We start from the raw sequence: 23,720 nt of genomic DNA, 5'->3' as shown, positions 1-23,720 counted from the left end.
TGTCATGAGTCCCATGATCGTTATTGTTTTCCTTAAAGTCCCAGTTCCTGGAGTCAAGTGGATAGGTGATGATTTCTGCCTTCATTCCTAAAGAAAAAGTAAGTTCCTAGCCCTCGTGACTGTGGAGAAAGCTTCAAAATGTGACCCCCGTTCACCATAAAGGCTCAAAAAGCAGAAGGCAAATAAAAAGAACCCCAGATCTATTGTTTTGACATGATTTTAAAACCATTCTCATGATTTTTGAACATTTGGGGTTGGCAATACTGTATATGTTCATAATCTCAGGCCACTATAGTTTCAGACTCTATACAGATGCCCCTTAAAAAGGCACAGTTTGAAACATATTAATCAAGATGTGCTTCTAGTTATCCCCTCGGACCACATGGTTGTGTTACTATTATCCTCTCCTCCAATGGTCAGTGACACTCACTCATTTCATCTTGTTTTAAGGGCAGGGACCATCTCTTTTATGTGTCTGTGCTGCAGAAACACACAACCGGGCCTGAAATGGGGCCTCTGGGTACTACTGGGAAAAATGCTGGATTCCTTAAAGCTTCTTATGGGCCTGTAATTTTATACCAGGCATAACGCCAGATGGCAGTGCAGGCGTGTACGATAAGGGATTTCTCTGCCCTGCATGCAGACGGACAGAAAATCCAGCCCTTACTTACTAGTTACTCTGAACTATAATCTCACTGCATTTTGATGGGGAAGGGTCCTGTTGAAAGGTGAATGTGCAGCTCCTGTTCATGCTACTGGCTGCACTTGTATAGATACTGCATATTTAGCACATTAACAGCTCTGGTACCTCAATAGCCAAGACGCCAATGGTGAGAGCTCCTGCAAGGTACACATAGGTTTCGAAGGAGTTCAGGATCACAGTGTAACAGCCCTAGGAAAGAATAAACCATTGTGGAAAAACAGACAAGCAGCAGCCCCGTTTCTTCTACAGACATTTGCTTATGACCCTTGTTTGTGTACCTGATGCATGTCAGACCCAGAAACCAGATACATGACCTCCAGTCAACAGACAGTGAATAACAGAGACCCACTCCATGGGGCCTTTAGGGAGGACAGCCCTTGGAGGCTGAGGCTGCAGTTGATGGGAAATGGGCTTGGCTAACAGAGCCATAACCCATCGCTAACCAACACTGGTCATAACCTTCAGCAGGGCAGACAAGAGTAGCACTGGAGAAGCCTTCACACTGCAGCAGGGATAGGACAAGTTGAGATGGGAGGATGGACAAAATCAGATAGTACAACACTGGGTGGCTTCCATTATTTAGGCTGGTTTGCTTGAGGCTTCATTTTACAGCAGCAATTAGAGGAGGGGACCAGGAGTCAAGGTTCCTGGGTTCTATTCCGAGCTTGGACAATAATTCACTGAGCAGCCTGGAGCCAGTCACTGTCTCTGTTCCTTAGTTTTCCCATCTGTAACATGGGTCAAATCATACTTACCTAACATTCTCCTGAGAGAGTTAATGCTTGTTAAGAGCTTTGAGATCCTTGCATACATGGGAACACTGAAGTGTAAAGTAAACCTTATCATCCTAAAAGTTATTTGTCATTCATATTAATTATTAGTACGATGGGAAGCACCTGTAAAAGCTCCAGTAGAGAGAAGAACTCTGTTGGGAGGCACCAGTTTATCCAAATCTCAGTTGTGCTAGCCCACAAAATCCTTCAGCAAACTAGCAAATTTCTGCAAATGGGTTGTGTGAAAAGAAACAGGGACATCAGAGTCTGTTCCGTAAAAACGTCCATACCTCCTACTGAACACATACACAAATGTACACTCACATGTGCACTCATCCATGGACACATACTCTCTCAGTGTACACCCACCCACACATCCCCGCAAGCACACCCTCCCTCGCTCTCCATGCATGCACACAGACAGAATCCTGGGCTGTTTTAATCACCTAATTTTTATCTTCTTCAGAAATGGAAAAAAAGAATCAGTGGCCTTACTGAGCATGTCATGGATTCTGGTCTCAACCAGACCTTCCGAAATAAAGAGATGATGTAAAGGTCATCTGGGTGAAGAAAAATGAAAAAATCTCAAACACCCATGGGGAGCACATTGCAAGCAAAACTGCTGCATGTCCTTTTCAAGGGAAACCGTGCAATGAGCCATAGTTCGGCAAAGACACTTGCAAGTCAAAGACTGGGGACAGTGGATGGAGTGCACACATGCATTTATAGAGCGTGTCTTCATGTATTGCTGTATCTGACAGCACTCTACAAGGGCTCAAGTGCTTTCTTTATTAAGTCCTTTGGCTAAAGGGCAGGGAACATCATTTTTAGTGGCAAATAACTTCGTGTGTGTTAACTGAGAGATCTTTCTCCCTTCTGGAGATAGGGACAAAGTCTTCCACCATCCTCTCGTTTCAGTATCCCTGACTCTCAAGGGCCTCATATTGTAGTGACCTTGCCTACCACCTGCTGTGGCTCTCTCCAGAGTCCATCAATGGTGCTTCCCTACATTGGCCAAAAGAGCTATTCTGCAAGCCCCAGAATGAGATCTCTGCAATACGACAATACAAGGCACTGTCAGGAAACCACTGGACCACTCCATCCTACTGGGCTTTGGATGGCGTTCTATACACATTAGTTGTTAAGAGACCTTGGAGCCAAAAGATGCATCTATACAGGGAGAATTAGAACGGGTTTATCAGCAGCAGTGCAAGTGGCAGTGTAAACAGGGCTCAGGTGCTTTTACCACTGTGTTATATTTCCTCAGCCTGGACTGTACTGATTTTTACACTGCAGCTAGTACCTGTGGCAGCTACACTAGTGCAGGAGTTATTATGCTACTGGTGCCAACTTTTCTAGAGCCGACAAGGTGCTACGAACAGTTCTTGTCTGACTTCCAGCTCGCAGAACTGAGCATCCAACCTTTTGGGTGCTTATTCAAACACAACTCCAACTTTGACCTGAGGGTCTCCCGTAGCCAGGGAGGCCGAAACAATTTGTATAGTGGGGGTGCTGAGAGCCATTGAACCAAACGGTAAGCCCTGTATATGATGGAAACCACTTCAAACCAGGGGGTGTGGCAGCACGCCTCGCTCTAGCATCTATCCCCATAGCGCCCTTTGAACGGCCCCTGCTGCTCGGCAGGGTCAGCATGCCAAGAAAAGTTTTCAACACAAACTAGGCCAGCATCCGCCTAGCAGCTCTGCTTGCCAAGAACTTGACTTTGGTCCAGGAATGTTTGAGCTCAAACAACATTCAAAGAACCTCCCTCCTCCTTTACTGGTTAGGACTATTTCTGACAGTTGTCTCACGTGCTCTTTCTCCAGTCAACATGTTACACTAACACACACAGAGTAACAAGAATCTCCCTTTCCAAAGGATTGAGATGGGAACGTATGGACTCAATATGCTCCAGTGACACCACAAACCGAAATGCAACAATAGGAAGAGAGACATTTTTGTTGTCCTCTTTAGCCCTGTTTGTCAAGATTAATGTCTTTTCCCCTCTCGAGTGTTTGTTGCTTCTCTCTCTCCCTTGTGTGCTTGAGGCAATCAGATCTGGCAGAAGCAGCATTGCAGCGTCTGCTACGATCTCTCACCCAGACGGGGGAACAGCTCACAGACTGGTTCTAAACTAATCTGCAATCTGCTGTCAAGTGCTGGAAATGGAACCAGTGCTGCTTAGAAGAGGGAGATGTGGCGGCAGTCTCTCATACAGTTCAATTGTCCCATTGTTGCTGGGTGAAAACCAGCAAGAGCCAGCCAAAGTACAAGTCGTTTTGCTGAAAGTTTTTTGAAACATGACGGTTTTGGGTAAGTGTAGGGTGCATATTTCTGTAGGGGTGGGGACAGGGTAGGGAGTCTGGATTTGGCTAACCAGAAGGCTCAGTAAAGTGTAGGCCAGAAAAAAGTGACATTATACTGAATGTCCTTGTTAAAATTTGGGCTGATGGAAAGTGCTGGACTGAGAGCCTGGGAGAGTGAAATAGTCTGTTTATCTCCAGAACCAGAATGATAAGGGCACAACAATGCAAGCTGCTCTCCCCACACTCTGCCAATGCGCTTATCTCCTGCATTGGAGGGACCATCACCAGTGATGAGAGGGCACTTGAAACTCCATCGCCCATTCAATCTTCACCTCTCTGTTGAAAGGGCCAACAAGTGACAATAAGTTCTGATTGTAGACATGGTTTCTTTGTGGTGTTGACATTCCCCTGGTAGGAACAAAACTCATTCCAAACCTGGGTCACTAAACAGCTGACAGATGGCAATGATGCTCAGTCACTAATGATCTAGGTTAGGATTGTATTTAATTTCTGGGTGTCTTGCCATCTATGCAAGAAGAGCAACGCCTGATTCTGCATCATGTTCAAGAGCATTGATTTGGGGTTTATTTTTAAGCAAATAACTGCATAAATGGCCCTTTCCTGAGTTTTGTGACCCATCAGACTCTGTGCAATGTAAATAGCAATAACAATGAGAGAAGGTGAAAGAATCAAATACAAGAATCAAGTTTTCAGCTGCAGATTTAAGGCTGGAAAATGCAACAAAAAGCTACATAATCCTTTGACTCCAACTCTCTTCATCCATTAGATTTGGGGAAATATGCAAATTGCTATTGATGACACAAAGTCGTGCTGCTGCAGTATATTTAAAGCCCATGGAGTGAAAGGACACTGTCAAAACAAGACCCAGGCTGTACACTGATACCGAGAGCTGGCAGGCAGTGTAAATGCATTGTTTATTTAGGTATTTAGGAATGTTTAAGAACTGAGTTATGGTCACCATGAAAGGGACCCATAAACCCCATTAGCTTCCATACCATAGTCTGTTTAAAGCTCAGGGTGAAGCACCTGTCAGCTCCGGGATTATTTCCCCTTACCTGTCGGTTCTGGTACGTGTCTTTTCCCATGAGGCAGTCCTCCTTGCTGACAAATGCCCCATCCCGGGTCTGGAGCTCTCGCCGGCAACAAGCTTCCGGTACCACATATTCTGAATGGAGGAGTCGAAAATGAGGAGCTGTTTCAAAATCTTCTGGCCCATTCACTCCACAGCAGCCAAACTAGGGAGGGACACAGGAAGGACAGAAATCCATAGGTTCCATATTGTCACTTCTGAAAGGAACCACCACAAATCCTTTCCAAGTCATGATTTTGTGGGGTGTGAAGGGTCGGTGTTCAGTGAAGGGAGAGTGAGGGCAATGTGGCTGCATTTGTGTTTTTATCCTGGTACCTCTTTCATCCGTTGATCTCAAACCACTTTATAAAGTATCATTATCCCGAGATGGGGACACAGACACAGAGATTAAGGGCCTGATCCAAAGCCCGCTGGAAGTCTTGCTGTTGACTTCAATGGGCTCTGCATCATAGCCAAAGCTACATGCTCAAGATCACAGAGTGAATCAGTAGCAGAGCACAGAATACAATCCAGGCTCCTTATTTCCCAGTCCTCCCTGTGGCTGATATCCAAGATGCTGCTGCTTCCTCCCATGCCAGCTCTCATGCACTAGACGATTCACTGAAGGGCCACTGCAAGCACTCAAGTGATTTGCTGCATCTACCACCTTTCAGGCTGCAAAAAGTTTAAACGTTTCATGCATCAAATGTAAACTTCTTCTTTAAATTCCTGAATCAGCATTAAGGGCAGCTCTCTTCTTTCATTTTAAAACTGAATTGAAAGCTGTGGAGACTGATGTCATGTATTTATCTGCCGAATAGGCACAGAATGGGTTGTACTAATGCAAACTTTCCACAAACACAGCCCTTACTTCCTGCAACTGGAGAAGAGAGTGGGGGACAACTTCTAGTAAAGGAGAGGGGAATTCAGACTTTACAGCAATCCTTGACTTCCCCGCTTACCGTCCCAATTAAGATGGCCAGTACTTCCATACTAGTAATTAGACTATAAGCCACCTGAAGAAGAGCTCTGTGCAGCTCAAAAGCTTCTCTCTCAAACCCATAGAAATTGGTCCAATAAAAGATATTACCTCATCCATCTGGTCTCTCTAATATCCTGGGACCAATATGGCTACAACAACACTGCAAACTATCAGCCACCAACTCATTTCACCGGGGCCATTGAAAAACCATGAGATAGTAACAACTTTTGGCCCTAGCTGACCTAACCTGGATTTGAAGCAGAATCCTAGAGGTGAAAGGGTCTGCAGTGATGGCCCATCCCCAGCACCATCCAGCTAGCTGACTGTCTCCAATACTGCACTCTCCCCCTTCTGCGGGCAGCTCAAATACTACATCACTTTTACAAGGGGTTGTTGCTGGTAGAATTTTAATCTAACTCCTAATTGATAAATACAGTCCAGATTGGTTTGTATGCAGCAATGTATGCTTCACAGCAGACAAGCTTAGGCTACAGCACGGGGGCAATGCTTCCCTTTATATTAGTGACAGAGCTAGCTGCCACCAGGAGATTCAGGAGCAAATCAGCTTACTGTGATCATAACCGAGTTCCAGGTGGAAGAGAAGACATCAGTCTCATTGTTCCCCTGATAGTGCTTCTTTAGCTCCTTGGTGAAGTATTCTCTGGTCAGCTGAAATACACAGAACACAAATTACTGCCAGCACCTCAATTCAAAGTACTCTGGTGATGCTATTATTCATTACAAATCTAAGTGTAGATACGAGATCCTGTGCAGTTAGCACCTGACAGAGTAAACTAAAATTATTTTATAAGCCAGGAACTCCCTGCTTTGGTGCATGGACATCAGCTTGGCATCCTTTGACAGTGAACAATGCATCTGCTGCTCAATTAGAAACTAAGGGCCCAATGTGAGGTGGTGGTGCTTAACACCTCCGTAAAGGTGCTGAACACCTGCAACTCCCATTGGCTTCAGTGGGAGTTAACAATGCTCACCAGCTTTCAGCAGGCTCTTGCAGGATCAAGCTGTAACAGATCTGCCCCTCAGTTCAAACCACAACTACAGGCAAGTATGAAGATGAAGCCTGCAAAGGATTAAGAGCCTAATGCAGTGGTGGGCAATCTGTGGCCCGTCAGGGTAATCTGCTGGTGGGCCGCGAGACAGTGTTTACATTGACCGTCCACAGGCATGGCTGCCCGCAGCTCCCAGTGGTCACGGTTTGCCGTTCCCGGCCATTGGGAGCTGCGGGAAGTGGCAGCCAGCATGTCCCTGCAGCCCACGCTGCTTCCCGCAGCTCCTATTGGCCGGGAACGGTGATGTGGATGGTCAATGTAAACACTGTCTCATGGGCCACCAGCAGATTACCCTGACGGGCCGCGTGAGGCCTGCGGGCCGCAAGTTGCCCACCACTGGCCTAATGCAATGCCCCATGAAGTAATCTGGTTTCTTTACATTTACCTGCGTGGTGGCTGGATCAGGCCTGAAAAGAGTTCATGCTTTGTGTGGAAAGCCCATTACGCATGCAGGGTTTAGATGACACTATGTGCATGTTGTGTGCAAGGGCTGGACAGTTGTGCATGTGGAAGGGTCTTTATGCCTGACGATACTGATTGGCATGTGAGTATTTTGCACCCAATGCTCCCTTTGTTGTGCATTCTTCTGCATCTTCAGTTTTACAGTCAGTGGTCATGCTTTTATAAAATGTAGGGGAAACACTGACATCTATAAAATGCTGGCTGCACCTTAGCATTATCCATGGCGAATGGCACTTGTTCGCTAAAACCAGCTGGACTTGTTTAAAATTAAAAGTTAAAAATTGATTTCTACATATATTTTTAAGTTAACATTCTCTTTTAATTTTTTTATATATGGAGCTATTTAAAAGTGCTTCATATAACAAAGAGACACTAAAGACACTAAAGACAGATCTGAAAAGCCACATAAACACAGCAGTTAAATCTACCAGACCTTGGAAAATTCATATCTGAAAGGCATGATTCTCCTCTCATTTACACTAGTATAACTCTCCATTTTTCTTCAGTGGAATTACTCCAGATTTTTCCAGTGTGAGTGAGATCAGAATGACACCCTAATATTGTACCTTCTGTGAACAAAGATGGATATAAATCCAGGTAATAAAACGCAAAGGGTCACTGTCAACTTTAACAGTAGATATTAGAAAATGCATTTCTTTGTCTACTGTACTAACAATGATCCAGAAAGAAAGAATTTTAAAAATCCACTTTGCATTTCCACCATTTATGTTTATTTTTTACATTTCCTTCAGCTTGGGCAATGAAAATTAGTAAAATCAGGTTTATTTTTGTTTATCGTAAAACAGAAAAATTATAATAATAATTTCCCTCAAAGTATCTGTAAAACAAACAACAACAACAGAGACCTTGAAACAATCAAATCCTATGTTTAGTTATCACCTTTTTTCTGAGGAACAGTAAAAATAAAGTTTTAAAAGTCTGGTTAAACTGAAAACTCTGAGGCATTTTATAATCCTGCTGTCATTTCATAATAAAAACTTTAAGGGATCCTTTTTGCACCATTAAGTCTTGTCTTCGCTCTCTCTCTCTCTAAAACCTCAATTCTGCATTGTGATCCACACAGGCAAGACCTGTCTGTCAGCCCAGAGCTCCACTGATGTCAACAGGGCTCACATAAGTACAGCTGTCTGACCCCGGCTCATATACTACAGGATCAGGGCCCAAGACTGTAAGCCCTTTGGGAAAGGGACCACTTTGTTTTGTGCACTATTCAGTGTCAAAATGCACTGTGGACGTGAAACAAGCAATTGTAAATATAATAAATAAAAATAGCACAAGTCAGTTTGCTTTCAGGTTCTATGTGATGCAGTGTGGAAGTTCCAAACATTGTAGGGGTGGGTGCATTTCTTTAAAAAAAAATCAATGGTTTCACTGGAACTTTATGACAAAACTTAATGGAAACTTTAAGTGAAATTCTGACCCCACTGAAGTCAGTGGGAATTTTTCTATTGTCTTCAGTGTGGCCAAAGTTTCACTCTTTTATTTTTGTTCCCTGACAGGTTTTGTACAGGCCAATTTTAAAAATCTAAATGATGAACTAAAATATAACTTGACTCTGAGTACCATTTTCTAAAATTTAAGAGTCCCATTAACTTTCTGTGACCTGTAGGCTCCACAAGATGGGATTCCAAGGGGGACTTTGCTGCCTAACTGCCACTTTAGGCACCAAAGTCCAACACTGAGGTGCCACGGGCATTCACAAAACCCCTGCTCCGCTGCTGCCTAACTCTATAGGCATCTAAAATTCTGCCATTAAAATTCCAAGGTGCCTAAATTTTGGTAGCTGGGCGTGTGCCCAGTCAGTCAGTCCTGACACCGCCCAGCACCTTGGAGCCTAACTTATGCCTAAACTCCAGCGCGATTCACCAACTAGGTGTCCCCCGCCTGTCTCGCCTGTAGGGCCCGATCTGGTAGGCATGCTGTCAGCACAGCTAAACCCTCACCAAATAACCAGGAGGAGGAGGAAGTGGTGGTATCACCCTCCACAATACACTTTAGCCTTGTGGTTAGAGCATGCATCCAGGATGTGGAAAGCTCAGGTTCAAATCCCCATTCCCTCTGCTTGATGTGGAGCAGGGATTTAAACTTGGGTCTCCCCCATTCCTAGGAGTGCCCCCCTAACCATTGGGCTACCGGGTACTCTGGCACAGGTCTGTCTCTCCTGTTGAAGCTGTTCCTCTGTGGATAAACCAATATTCATTGGGCCAGATAAAGAATGATTCTGTAGCCTAGTTGTTAGGGCTTCATCTAAGAGGTGTGAGGACCAGCTTCCAGCTCCCGTCCCAATTACTGTGTAATTATTTGCATTACTTGAACAGCTTCAACAGGAAAAAATGAGAGAGGTCTCAACATTGCAGCATCTAAGTCCCTCTTGTGAATCTGACTTCTGGACTTAGGCTAAGACACTTATGTGCTTTTGAAACTCTGAGTGCCACCAATCACACAAGATATGGATTTTCCCTTGAGAAATCAGCACATTGGGAATGGCTGGGTTAGAAGGTGCAGAAACCATATGCTCAGCACTCTGCTTGCCTTCCCTTCTTTTGCATGATTTACCCACCCAGGCGCTTATCCTAGGGAGACAGCAACACCAGCTTTTTATTGGGGCTTGTCTGTTTCTTAAGTGCAGACTTTGAAACTAATATTACAGTTGGTAATAATCCCAACGGGCTGCCTTTGGCTGGGTCTGAAATGAAAGAGTCATTTGAATATAAAGTGAAACCTTTAGTTTGACAGGAGTGATCCCAGAGGAAATTGTTCAGAGTTTGTGTGTGATTTTTATGAGGCTTGGCCTAAAACAAAGCCCAAGGCTAGACTGGGGGCATGTTTTCCAGAAAAATAAGCAATTCCCCTTTGTGGCTGTTAAACTGTAGTTTGTCTCAAATGTCCGAAGTTCAGAGAAATGTTAAAGATGGGGCTGCATGAGTGACTTTCTTCTTTAAATAAATACATAAAAACATAATAAACAGAATAAAAGTCAACAAGATATTCCCAACCCCATATTCATTTTCCCCTTTGTCTGAGGCTAATAAAGGAGCCAATGAGGTTTCTGTACCTCGGTGTATGATACCATGAGCTATTCAGATGGAACAAAGGCCCTAACAACAAGATTTCTCTCTTACATAGTGCTTTTCTTCCATGGAGCTCAAGGTGCTTTGCACAGGAAGGTAAGCATCATTTTTCAATTTGAGGGAACTGAGGCACCAAGAGCTGAAGTGTCTTGCACAAGATCAAACAGCAGTACAGTGGCAGGGAATAGAACCTAGGGATCCTGACTCCCAGCCGCGTGCCTTATCCACTAGCCCACACTGTCCCTACTGCATTGCCTTTTTGCCCAACGAGGGAATTTGTTGACTCTCCAATATGGGTGCTAATATATTATCGCTAAACACAAACGCACCTTGCAGAGAATGAAAGAAGCTCCATGTGGAGCTGTTACCCAAAACACACTAAACCCAGTCTTTAAAAAAAAAACAAAACCAAGAATTCCATCAGTGTTCCTCCCATCAAGGCCTCAGAGGGGCAAAGAAGAAGCAGGTCCTATGCCCAAGACAAGTCACCTTTGGTTTGGGCTGTGTTTCTCTCTCAATTTATTGTTCATAGAAGGAACTGATCATCGTATGGAGTAATATAACCAGCACCCAGATGAAACAGAGTGCTGCATCTTCACAAACCTCCTTCCCCCACTACCCTCCGAGGAAACCGTGAGGCTACCTGGAACAGGTGAGGGAAACAAATCTCATGACTGATTGCCATGCATTTCAGCATCCACTTCAAAGCTCCCCTTCTTGTCTCTCAGACCATGTCTCTCTCTAGCCTCTCTCCTCCTCTAGCCCCAGTTCACTCTGTCCACTTCACACAGTTCTCATTGCTAGTGAGGTGAGAGCCTTCTCCTCTGCTACTCCTGCTATCTGGAACACCCCCTCCTCTCTCCCCACCTCACTGACTCTTCATCTCATTTCAAATCTCAGCAGAAAACAACTCTTTCCTCCCTCGTCTTTGATTCTTCATTTCTTTTCCTCCCTCCGCTATTAATTATTTAACACTATAACTGTATTATTTAACTCAGTAGAGCGTTCTGGGAGCTAGTTTGCAGGCAAGATGCTATACAAGATAAAGTTGTATTGCACTCTGTCTGGAAAGTGAGCAGTTGGGAGTCTATCCATTACTTCTGTGTCACTGGATGCACCTAGAGACTGTGTTCATACAGAGTAGAACGCTGACTACAACAGCATCACACAACTTAAGGAGTTTCCAAGAAAAGCCACTTGCTTGCATCTGCATTCCACATTGCAGTGTGGAAAGTAACCAGGATAACTTTTTAACCACTTGTCTCTGAAATGAATTATTTTAACAACATTGACCTTCACTCCTAGATCTCTGCTACCATGTCTGGGTTGTCCCATCATTTGTACGTGCTTCAGTACTAGAGAGAAAAGGTGTCTGAGCACCATCTTATAGAAACGGTTCAAATACTTACTTCCAGACATAGTTTCAAACAGAGATCAAGCCTTGTCCCTCTGGCAGGCAGGCTGTCCAGCCACCCAGCCTTGGGCTAACCCATAGACCATTGGTTCTCAACCTTTCCAGACTATTGTATCCCTTTCAGGAGTCTGATTTGTCTTGCATACCCCCTAGTTTCACCTCACTTAAAAACTACTTGCTTACAAAATCAGAAATAAAAATACAAAAGTGTCACAGCCCACTACTACTGAAAAATTGCTTACTTTCTTATTTTTACCATATAATTATAAAATAAAATGATTGGAATATACCGTAAATACTGTACATACATTTCATTGTATAGAGCAGGATAAACAAGTGATTGTCTATATGAAATTTTAGTTTGTACTGACTTTGCTAGTGCTTTCTATGTAGCCTGCTGTAAAACTAGGCAAATATCCAGTTGAGTTGATGTACCCCTGGAAGACCTCTGTGTATCCCAGGGGTATACATACTCCTGGTTAAGAGCCACTGCCACAGACAAAAGCCAAACGAATCACAAATAATTCCCAAACCACAGAATGCACAAGATGGGGATGTTTAAAAAAGTACAACAGAAAAATAGGCTTTGTTGAGAAGAAGCCTGAGGAGGGAACAAACGAAGAGACCTTGCAAGCTAAGTTTAGCACATGTACAGCTGTCTCCAGTGACTCCGTGTCTGTGAATGGGCAATGGGTAGAATTTCTGAAGTTCTTCCCAATTTCTTGTTCATAAACCACTAACTTGCTGCAGTAGGAGATGTCCACCTCTAGAAACTGTAGGTTTTCTAAAAGATTTTTTCATGCCTCAGCTGGCCATTTTGATGGAGGTTTCATCTGGTTCTTGTTACTTCATAGACAGATTTTAACACAATAACCCAATTCAAAGCCAACTCTATCTGAAATAACCAGCTAATGGGCTGATCTTGCAAGGTAGTGAGTATCCTCAACTTCCGATGGCTTCATTGGGGGTTGAAAGCACTGGTACGTGGCCACGTTGAGCCCTAGAGGAATACAAACATGCTGACAAGCCACAGTAGGGGGCTGCTCCCATCCAGTGACTCTCACTGGCGATAATAAATTACATATGCACAGCCAGAGAGAACAGAGCTAAGAATCTGCTCCTGCAGTCATGGAACTCACGCTGAGGTTAGTGGGAGCTTTTCCTGCATGAGGACAGCTGGATCATACCCCCACTGGGCCTGATTCTTCTCTCACTAACCCCCTGTAAATTGAGACTAAACCCCACTGACGTAACAGAATTATACTGGTGTAAGTGAAAGGAGCATCAGGTCCATATGTTTACCTAGCCTCTGTTCCAGAACTAGGTGCAGTCAGTCACCACAAGCTGTCTCCTCGTACCCCAAGAGCCTATTCATTAACGTTTAGTTATCTGTCCCCTATAAAGATAAACCTGGTGTAGAAATACCTGAATCTGCAGAGCAGTGTGTGTGGGGGGAAGGGCAGCACTTCTATGTGTGAGGCCCACTTCTTGTGCTTTGCTGGAGCAATCCTCTCAAGAACTCTTAACGCAAGAGCTCCACTGACCAGACCATCCTAGACCCCCCATGCTGTAACCTCTATTTACAGAGCTGCAACTATTCCCACTAAGGCACAGTCTCACTCTCATTCGGAATGGAGCAACCCCATTGTTTACAAAGCACTGTTCTTTCCCTACTGCTTAATTGTGAAGCAAGGATACAAAGACCACCCGCTTATAACAAAAACAAAAAAAAGTCTTCCCCTCTATCCCTACAGACCATCCTACTGTACAAATATAGTATTATTTTGCTATCAGCTTTCCAACTATTTCCTCTCTCCTGGGTTTATAAAACTGTTATACAAACAACAGTGTAGCCTGGCTGGAGTAAATCAAATCTGCCTTATTACAAGGTCCTTCTATACTTGCTCACCCACATGTTTCTGCAACACTCAGTGTATGAGCTATGACAAATTTACACATTATTTTTATTAACATGTCCATTGCAGTAGTGCCCAGAGGCCCCAGTCAGGATTGGGCCTCACTATGACAGGTGCTGCGTTGACAGAGTAAAAGAAAGTCCCTGCCCACAACGGGCTTATAGTCTCAGACAAGACACAATAAATAGCTGTAACAAACAACTGGAAGGGAAATGGGAAGGAAGATGAGGAACCAACAACAACAACATGAGTCTGCACAGGCCAAATAAATAAGATAAATACAAGAAGTCACCAGTAGCCGCCTGCTATTCACTATTAGTTGGCAGCTTCTTGTGGTCATTACAGTGAGTCTTGATTTGAAGAGGGACTTGAAGGGGTACAGGATTTTGCCTTTATGGACTAGTTCACAAGGGAGACAAGAAAGGAAATGCAAAGGCTCCTAGAGAGACAAATGGGTAAAGGAGACTACAATCACACGTAGGCAGGGGGCAAAGCAACAAGAAGCACCAGAGACAACTAGGGAGAGGCTAAGTTGTGACGAGCCTTAGACTCTGTCTACACAACAAACTGATCGATATAAGGTATGTAGGCATAAAGCTGCTGCAGTTAGTATATCACTTGTGTGCATGCACACTCAGCTTCTTGCGTTGGCGCTGCATATACTCCCTAGGAGCGCTTGTGTTGATGCACAGCATGGTGCACCACAGGTAGGCATCCCATTGTGCCATCCATCTCCTGTGGTACACTGTCTTTTGTAGAAATTTAGGCAATGCATGGGGGGGCAGAAATGAGTTGTGCAGGGGCACTGGACACAAGGGGTCAAGCTCCAAACAACGCAACTTTCTCAATCCCATGTCATTCATATCTCATAATTTTCACACCTTTTTTAAGATCCCACAAACCTGCGTGGCACTTCTCACTGTCCATCATCTCTGACAGAAGCAAGAAGCTCACCCAGCTCAGCACTATTGTCATGAATGTTGCAAACACAGGATGAACAATCCTCCAGTATTTGCAGAGCTGCAGGAAGAACCTCAGCAATAGGGGCATGGCTATTTTTCTGAGGACATAGCAAAAAACCACCACAACAATTCAAGGATGGTGGTGGAGTTCATGGAACAGCTGCAGATGATGGAGCATAGCTGCTGGGTCTGAGAAATGAGCAGTGACTGGTGGGATCGCATCATAATGCGGGTTTGGACAACGAGTAGTGGCTGCAGAACTTTCATAGGCAACAGGCCACATTCCTAGATCCATGTGCCAAGCTCACCCTAGCACTCTAGTGTATGGACACAAGACTGAGAGTTGCACTGACAGTGGAGAAGTGAGTGGTGACCACACTGTGGAAACCTGCAATGCCTGGTTGCTGGGAAATCATTTTGGAGTTGGAAAATCCACAGTGGGGACCGTTGTCATGCAAATGTTTAGGCCATTAATCGTCTCCTGCTATGCAGGACTGTGACTCTTGGCCAATGTGCAGGACATAGTGGATGAATTTGCAGCAATGAGGTTCCTGAAGTGCGGCAGGGTGATAGACGGCGCACCCATCCGTATTTTCGCACCTGCCCAGCTTGCCACAGTACATCACAGAATCACAGAATATCAGGGTTGGAAGGGACCTCAGGAGGTCATCTAGTCCAACCCCCTGCTCAAAGCAGGATCAATCCCCAATTTTTGCCCCAGATCCCTAAATGGCACCCTCAAGGATTGAACTCACAACCCTGGGTTTAGCAGGCCAATGCTCAAACCACTGAGCTATCCCTCCCCCCCCCAGTAGAAAGGGCTACTTTTCTATAGTTATGCAAGCATTGGTTAATCATCAGGAACATTGCACAGATATCAGTGTGGGCTGGTCAGGGAAAGTGCAAGATGTTTGCATCATCAGGAACAGAGGACTGCTTGGGAAAGCTGCAAGCAGGGATATTCTTTCATGATTGGTGGATTGCCATTTTGTGATGCTGAAATGCTACCCCGCCTACCTCTTGCATTCCAGGCTTGTGAAGTCATACACTGGCCACCAGGACAGCACCAAGGAAAGGTTCAACTACCCATTCAGCAGGGTGCAGAATGACAGCTGAATCTGCTTCTGATATATTGAAGAGACACTGGTGTGGTTTACTCACAAGATTCAATCTCAGTGAGAAAAATATCCCAGTGGTTGTTCCCTACACAGTATCTGTAGATAAAGGGGGGAAAGTTGCTGCTGGGGTGAAGGTGGAATGGCTGTCTGCTGAGTTTAAAGAGCCAGACAAAAAGGTGAGTAGAAGAGCTCAGCATGAAACTATGCAGCAGACGGATGCCTTGCAAGAGCACTTTAATGATCATCCACAGTAATGTGGTGTGGTGGACTGTGCCCTACCTGGCCCTGAAGTTTTGGCAGCTGTTATTGTGTAATGCTTCGTGTACATTTATGAATATAACAGTCTTTAAATGCACTTATGAGTTATGCGGTGCTTGCTGTACATTTATAATTACTACACTGTGCTTTTCACTGAACTTATGAGTTCTGTGGTCCTGTACAATTACAAGTACTGGGTGCTTTGAGTAGCACCAGGCATTCTGCAGTATATGTTGTGATGTAATAAAGATGAATGTATTCATAAGATTGAAATAAAATAGAAATGTATTGTGTACCAAAAACAGTGCAACAATCATGTGCAATTAAAAAACAAGTACAATACAAACTCTAAAAAATAAATTAATGGAACAGAACTTTACAATTAGAAAGGTAGAAAACATTCCTGGCCATTTCAGTCCATTTTGGCTACACATACACCAACCGTGGCTCTCACAGGTCAGTGTATGTGAAGCTGCAGTTGCCCTTACTGTCCCCCAGCTTGGCGTGGCAGGGGTAGGGATGCAGCCCCTATTGCCATGTGGAACGTTGGGGGATATAGAGAGAGGTGCTAGTACGGAGTTCTCCAGTCATGACAAAGGGAGGCAAGCACATGATTGCTGGACCTGTAAGTCAATCAGAGCCTGCAGCATCTGTGTTTGCTGCCTAAAAGAAGCCTCATTATGTCCTGGTGCATTTCCCTCTCCTGCTGGGATTCTCTCTTCTGTCTGCTCTTTCCTTCTCCATACTCTCTGCAATATTCACCCTCCAGGCCCTCTTGTTCACAGTCCAATACAGCATTGGCTTGCAGGATCTTGCTGAACATACCCTCTCTAGTCCCATTCTTTCTCCTCCTCATCAGGGTCAGGCATTTTGTGGGTGTGGAGGGGGCACCCCAATGGCAGCAGCTACACAGACAGATGTATCATTGTATTTACAGTCACAATGGAAAATGAAAGATAATTTTCGGAGCTCCCTTCCCTTATTGCCATAAGGGTTTTAAATTAGACATCCTGTAATGGGATGGCACCCACCTCTCACGAGTGCCTGCTGGCCAGATGTGTGTGCCTGCACTTTCTGAGTCTGCGGTGACCTCCGTTGGTGGTTTCTCAGGTGGGTTTTCAATGACTCAGCCCCCCCCGCCCGCCCCAAAGTGTCTCACACACAGCCTGTATGTGAAACAAAACAGACCCCTCCCAGGGCACACAATCCAGCTGGGGCCTATTTCAGTACCCCTATCTCTGTAGCCCTCCTGGGCTCAATCTTTAAATTGTCCCAGCCCTGGTATGGGGCCCTACCTACAGGGCTTCCTCCCTGGAGACACTGTCTTCATTTACTCTGGGCCTTTCACTGACCCCAGCTCTCCAGCTCGGCCACTAAACCATCTGATCTCCTTCTGGGAGTGTTTCACAATTCAATATGCAGCCCCTTCTCTGGACCTTCTCAACTCCCTTCCTCAGGGCTTAAGCCACTTCCCTAGTGGCTTGGGGGGGTGTGAGGGGGTGGGGGACCCAATCCAACCCACTACTCTGGGTCCCAGCCCAAGGACCCTATGAATAGCAGCCACGGGCCGCTGCATCCCCTTTAACTAGTCACTATGCTGCTGTAGTTCCATGGGTCACTTCTTTCTACAGGGATGAGCAACTAGCTCTCTGGATAAACTAGAGTTTTTTTTCACAAGGAATATTCACAATAGGCAGCCAATTAGAAAGGGGCTGAGAGGAGTAGCCAATCATGGCATGGCAGGCTCATATAAGAAGGGCTGCAGGGCAGAACAGAGTTCAGTAGCTGACTGGAGTTTGAGCAGAGAAAACCAGTCTCCTAGCAGGAGTAAGGAGACCCAGCCCCTGGGACAATTCAGTGCTACAAGCAGGGACCAGGGGAGCTAGAGAGATCTCCTGGAAGGCTGCCAAGGCCTGCAGGATGAGGCCCTGAGATAAGGGCAGAAAAGGATGCTGGAGCCACATGGGAAGTGGCCCTGGGACAAAGAACTGTAATTGCCACTGAGATAGTGGCTGGATGGAGAATACAAGTCCCCCGGGGGGGAGAGAACACAGAGTGTGGCACAGCTGGAGGGCAGTGTCACTGAGGAGGATGCTGCAGTCCTGGGAGTAGTGTGGGTCCTGGAACGAAAGTGACAGTGGCGAGGCACTACCAGAGGAGGGCACCCTGGTGGGCAGAGCTAATTCCCATGACAACCAGCAGGGAGGCGCCAGAGTGGTGAGTCCCACCCCGTCACAAGCCTAGAGAGAGGATTCTGGGTTTTCAATTAATCCAAATTCTTCCAAGCACATACTATACCACTGTGATCACCATGGTATCTGATTACCTTCTAGATTTAAGGTCCCCTTACATACACCCTAAGCTCCCTGTCTTCTTTTGTAAATATACTGAAACATTTATATAGGAAATATAATAAGAAATGAAATTACGTTATCTAACTGATTCTCATAACACTCCTTGAAGGCCATCCTCAACTTGGTGCTTTGCCTTTCTGATCAGGAGGGCTAGAGATAATATGCCTCCTTCCAATCCATGGATTACACATTCGAGCATGCAAGAAAGGCAGCCTCCTCCCCACTGATGGAGTATATACTGCAGCAGCAGTTCTTACAACTGAGGGTCAGACTTAGTTCTATTTGGGATTTGTTTACTTAGATTCCATAGGGCCCACCTGCCACACTAAGTGCACCGCACAATTAAAACAACAAAATATGGTACAAATATTAAAATAGCATCGTTATTCTAGGATAGCCAATGACAATGCAGTTTGATGGGCTCCCACACTCAACTACACTCCCACACACTCCAAATTCTCCACCTATGCTTCACCCACACTTTTCAGTTGGTGTGTTTATTTGGGCTCTTGCCCCCCGAGTGTCGAATCCAAGATGGTGACAACAGGGAGAGAAGAGATGACTAACAACTCTGTGGGCTCTACTTGTTCCCTCAGGTAGCATCTGGGAAAATGTCACTTCTCAGCTCAGTAGTAAGTGTACAACTCTGAAGTGAAATCCAAACTTTGATGCCCAGGCTCAAAATGAACTTAGAATCATAGAATATCAGGGTTGGAAGGGATATCAGGAGGTGATCTAGTCCAACGCCCTGCTCAAAGCAGGACCAATCCCCAACTAAATCATCCCAGCCAGGGCTTTGTCAAGCCTGACCTTAAAAATATCTAAGGATATTTTTAACTTTTAAGGATATTTGTAACTTCTGATACAGTGATGTCCCTGCACATGAATCTGGACTCTGAAAAATTCAGCCGTTCTCCTATGTATCTCACAGCATCTCTCTTAGGTATATAAACCAGCTACCTAGCACAAGTTAGGTTAGTTTATATTCACTGGCTGGAAATTCTTCAGGCCAAGGGTAATAACATGGCTGGTTGGATGATATTCTAAACAAACACTTGCTCAGCAGACACACAAACCACCAACTGAAGCTGAGCTCCACCTGAGCAAAACCCCACAGGGGCTCAGAGTGCTTCCATCATGTCCACAACATAGTACTTACATGTTCTCTGAAGATAAAAGCCAGGATTGCAGCTGAGAGCTCTGCCAGGAAGATTAACAAAATAAACATGAAGAACTGGAAGAAAAAGAAAAGAGGCAGACGGCCATTAGGTATATGTCACAAACAGTATGAACAAAGGTTTTCAGAATCACCAAAGCAATGGAAAAAATGGAGAATGAAGCTTTTTTTTTTTTTTTTTTTAGAGAGAGTGAGTGTGTGTGTGTGTGGGTCAGTGAAAGGGCATAAACTAGGGACAGTCTAAGGCTGGTCTACACACAGAATTTGTACAACAGCAACTGTATTGGTTTAGGAACTGATATCATTAAAGCAGTACAACTCCCTAGTGCAGATGAAGTTATACCAGTATAAAAGTGTTTACATGGCACAGCTTATTCCTGTAAATGTAGGGGTACTTATATAGGCTGATATGAGCATCTTTGTAGTGCTAGAACTATTTCCACACTAAGGGGTTGAACCACTTTAACAACATTGATTTCTAAACTGATATAAAGTTGTACAAATGCTGTAGAAAGGCCAGTCCTAAGTAGGCTAAATCCCGCAGCCCTAACTCACAAACACAACCATAACCGTGAAGGAGAACAGGATTCAAAGACTTGAAGGCCTGATTTTCATTACAATATGGCCCCTTTACATGGCTCCATCCTTAAAGGGAGTATAAATGTAATTCCTTCAAGATTTAAGAACCTCAGGATGTTCTCAATACTGGAGTGAGAACTCAGTAATGATTTAGGATTGGCCTGATATGGGGAAATGAGGAGTAAATAGAGGACACAGGCAGGACTGCATGACACAGAGAATAATAAACATATGGAACAAGTTACTGATGCAGGTGGCTTAAGCAAGAACTAGAAATGAACTCAAGATACACCTGGAATTGTTTCTGTGGAAGGAGAGCAGTGAGGGCCTTTCTGACACAGCAGTAAGTTGGATGGGGCCAGAAGGATTTTTCTGATCCCTAGACCATGTGTTATGAATGACGTCTGGAACATATTGCCTGTGATTTATCAACAGTTTTCAGCAATAGAAAGAGAATTCAAACTCCCTCCTTGGAATGGACAGGATACCTTTTTTTTGTGTCAATTATTAAAGCTGTAGATGCTTTTTCCTATTAGAGGGCTGTATCCACTGCCCTTTCCAATCTCCCTTCCTGCTCCTGAGTGGGAAGCAAAAGAAACAGCTCCTGGAGTCAGATGACAGAACAGGAGTGATTGGAGGAGCAGGGCTTTAAATTTAATAGTTCCTGTTCGTTGACCCACTGGCCCATTGAACTATAATCTGTTCTCATTGCCTTAGACTGCTAAATGGCTCACTCCCCCCATTCAGAAATTGCTTCTATTTTTAGTTTCACAAGAGGAGGGCAGAGAGGTAGTGATTTGAATGAAAGATACTATGCAAATCTACAGCACCATCCATCAAAGGATCTCCAATGTTTTTCGTCTAAGGTGATCAGTGATTAGCAGAGTTGTTGGATTAATTACATGTTCGTTTATTGATTACTGGCAGATACACTTTCACCCAAACACTAATGCAGGGCCAGCATAGCAATGGTGCAGCTGCTCATAGATTATCTAAGCGATCATAATGCATCAGTTATCATCCCCAAACTGGCTTGCACTTAAACAGTGCAGACCTCTTGGACTTTCCATATTCACTGTAAAAATGTCAACAGTGATTGTTAGGGGAAGAAAACAAGAATTCTATTTTGCAAAAAAAATTGAGGTTTTGAATTTTGTTTTTGTTCGCATCAGAACAAAAAGGAGAGTTTTTTAAATATTTGTATGTGAAAACTAAGAGAGAACAGCCACTCCACTCACCCCAGAACAACCCATAGCCCAGTGGGAGTCTCCGGTTCAAATCCCTGCTCTGCATGATTTACATCCCAGATGACCACCCAAGCCAGCTTGTTGTTGGCTATTCTGTGGTGAGTCTCTATTTTGTTTTGACCAGAAATCCCACCTGAGAAATCTTCCCAATTAAAGTCATACGTTTCCATAAACACTTTTGATTTTGACATATTGGCATGTTTGAATCTCTTATCACTGCATCTCAACTGCCAGTTGACATTTTAGCTCTGCCAGAATTTCAGCAATACAGTCCCCAGTCACCTGAAAGAGAAAGCAACTCTCTCTCAAAGGACACAAACCTCAGGGTGACAATTTCAGGGGCTGGGAGCAGGAGCAGAGAGAAAGAGGGACTGATGATATATCATTCTTCCCTTTCTTAAAAATTATGCATGTATACATACCCACATTTTGCTAAATCCACCCAGCTGGAGTCAACAGAAGTTGCACCACTTATGCCAGGGCTGAATTTGGACCAATGGGGAAATGTTATTCACAAGCAAAAAAAAAAAAATCATAAAAAATTGAAGTGTGTTCATGTGCTTGTGTAAGACACACATTCTCTCTGAGAAGTTTGGGCAGCAGTAGCTAAGAGCTCTAGAACATTCCACAGATTAGTTTGTTTCTAATGTGCAGAAGGCCTGAGTGTGCTGCTTTGTGTGTCCAATGCTGGGATAGCCTGAGGTGGCCGGAAGCACTTGGCAGCCTGGTGCTTGCGGCAACAGGTTGAATACAACAGTGAGGTTTCTTACCAGAATAGAACAGCACCAAGAAAAACAAAAGGTTCTGCAAAAACAATGGCCAGAATCTAGAACCTGTCTGCAGAAGCATCTCCCTTACTTGTCCTTGTCTCTGTGACCCTCTTGCCTCCTGTGTACATTTGAGCTAAAAGCTTCAGACATGCATTATGTATCAATGTGAAATCTCTCTCAGGCAGCTCTGACTCATCAATTTTTGAACAACTTGTACATGGACTTGATTTTATCAAGCACCTTCCCCCGATCCTATTACCTTGGGAACCACACCACTCCCCAACTCCTGCATGGATATTCCAGCCTCACAAGGAAAAATTTACAGATTATTTGCATTTCCATCAACTAAAGCCTAACTCCCTCCAGATTCTTGGTTCCCACACTTTCAAATTTTCCAAGTGCATCTGGTGTGGTCTGTAACAAAGTACATGCTGGGAATGCATCTGATACCATATGGACCTCACCATACCCACTTAAACAGGTGTTTTATTGCCAGTGGACTTGGGATAATAGGGAATGGGACGTCACCACATCCTCTTAAACAGCAATTTGACTTTGCTACCAAAACATCCTGGATTGCCTTGAACAAGGGATCATGCTAATTCCTCACTAGATGGTTACACTTAACTATCCCTGCTGCATAGCCCTATGTTACTTCCACCCCATCTATTTTTCAGATTCCCAGTGTAAAATAAAATAATAATAAAAGTAAATAAATGAAGCAGCCGGGCTTAGAACTATCTTTGAGAAGCAGAAAAGTAATAACCATGAAATTGCCTGCACTGCAATATAACTAGAACACTAGGGACAATATTCAGGCTTGGTGCAACTCCATTGAGGTCAGCCTGGAAGTCCTAAATTAAAGAGAGATTGCACCATTCATATACCAAAAAATAGCCCAAGATATCTCCTCACATGACTGAAGTTCTAACTCTCATAAGGACTGGATTTCAATTAGTCTCATACTTATGGGGCCTCATTCTCCACTCCATTACATCAAGTTCATACTGGTGTTGCACCATTGACTTCAATGGATTTATTCCTGGTCTTCCCTGGGGGTGAGTGAGGGAAGGCTCAAACCAGTTGACTCCCAGAAGGGAAGCATGTGCTATCATCAAAGGAGGAATTTGGGAAGAGGTGGGGAAGGAAAGGAAAGGAGAATTTAGCTCAGTGGAGTCTGTCAGATCTCCAGGGATACTGCCAGCTTCTCCTTCAGCCAGTTTAATGTTCGTGTTCTGGTAAAATTGTGCTGTGGGGCAGCAGCTGCTGGTGCTTTTGCAAGGCTCTGTGAGTAAGATATGATTACAAAACACACTGAAAAACCAAGGTTTAAAAACAACCAACAAACTCCAAGGGAGAAACAGAAGGTTGTACTTGATAAAAACAAGAAACAAAACAACAGAGCTCTGTGTTCAGTCACGTAACTGGGAATGTTTTCCAGTAAGAG

The 23,720-nt window shown here is 44.4% G+C and overlaps 1 protein-coding gene across 5 annotated transcripts in view; it reads right to left on the bottom strand.

The window, feature by feature from the left end:
• Nucleotides 1-23,720, bottom strand: part of TSPAN18 (tetraspanin 18) — a 182,638-nt gene that overhangs the window by 5,469 nt on the left and 153,449 nt on the right. For all 5 annotated transcript variants that reach the window (XM_084630094.1, XM_084630097.1, XM_084630093.1 and 2 more), the window contains 4 exons: nt 19,660-19,734; nt 6,425-6,523; nt 4,859-5,038; nt 809-892 (listed from right to left, as the gene is read on the bottom strand). In XM_084630094.1, coding sequence (XP_084486220.1) covers nt 809-892; nt 4,859-5,038; nt 6,425-6,523; nt 19,660-19,734 — 438 coding nt within the window. The remainder of the gene's footprint in view (nt 1-808; nt 893-4,858; nt 5,039-6,424; nt 6,524-19,659; nt 19,735-23,720) is intronic.

Source organism: Lepidochelys olivacea (genome assembly GCF_965140295.1).
Source record: "Lepidochelys olivacea isolate rLepOli2 genome assembly, chromosome: 6".
Taxonomy (NCBI): Eukaryota; Metazoa; Chordata; order Testudines; family Cheloniidae; genus Lepidochelys; species Lepidochelys olivacea.
The sequence above is the reverse complement of the archived record's forward strand: the minus strand, read 5'-3'. Positions and strand labels throughout refer to the sequence as shown.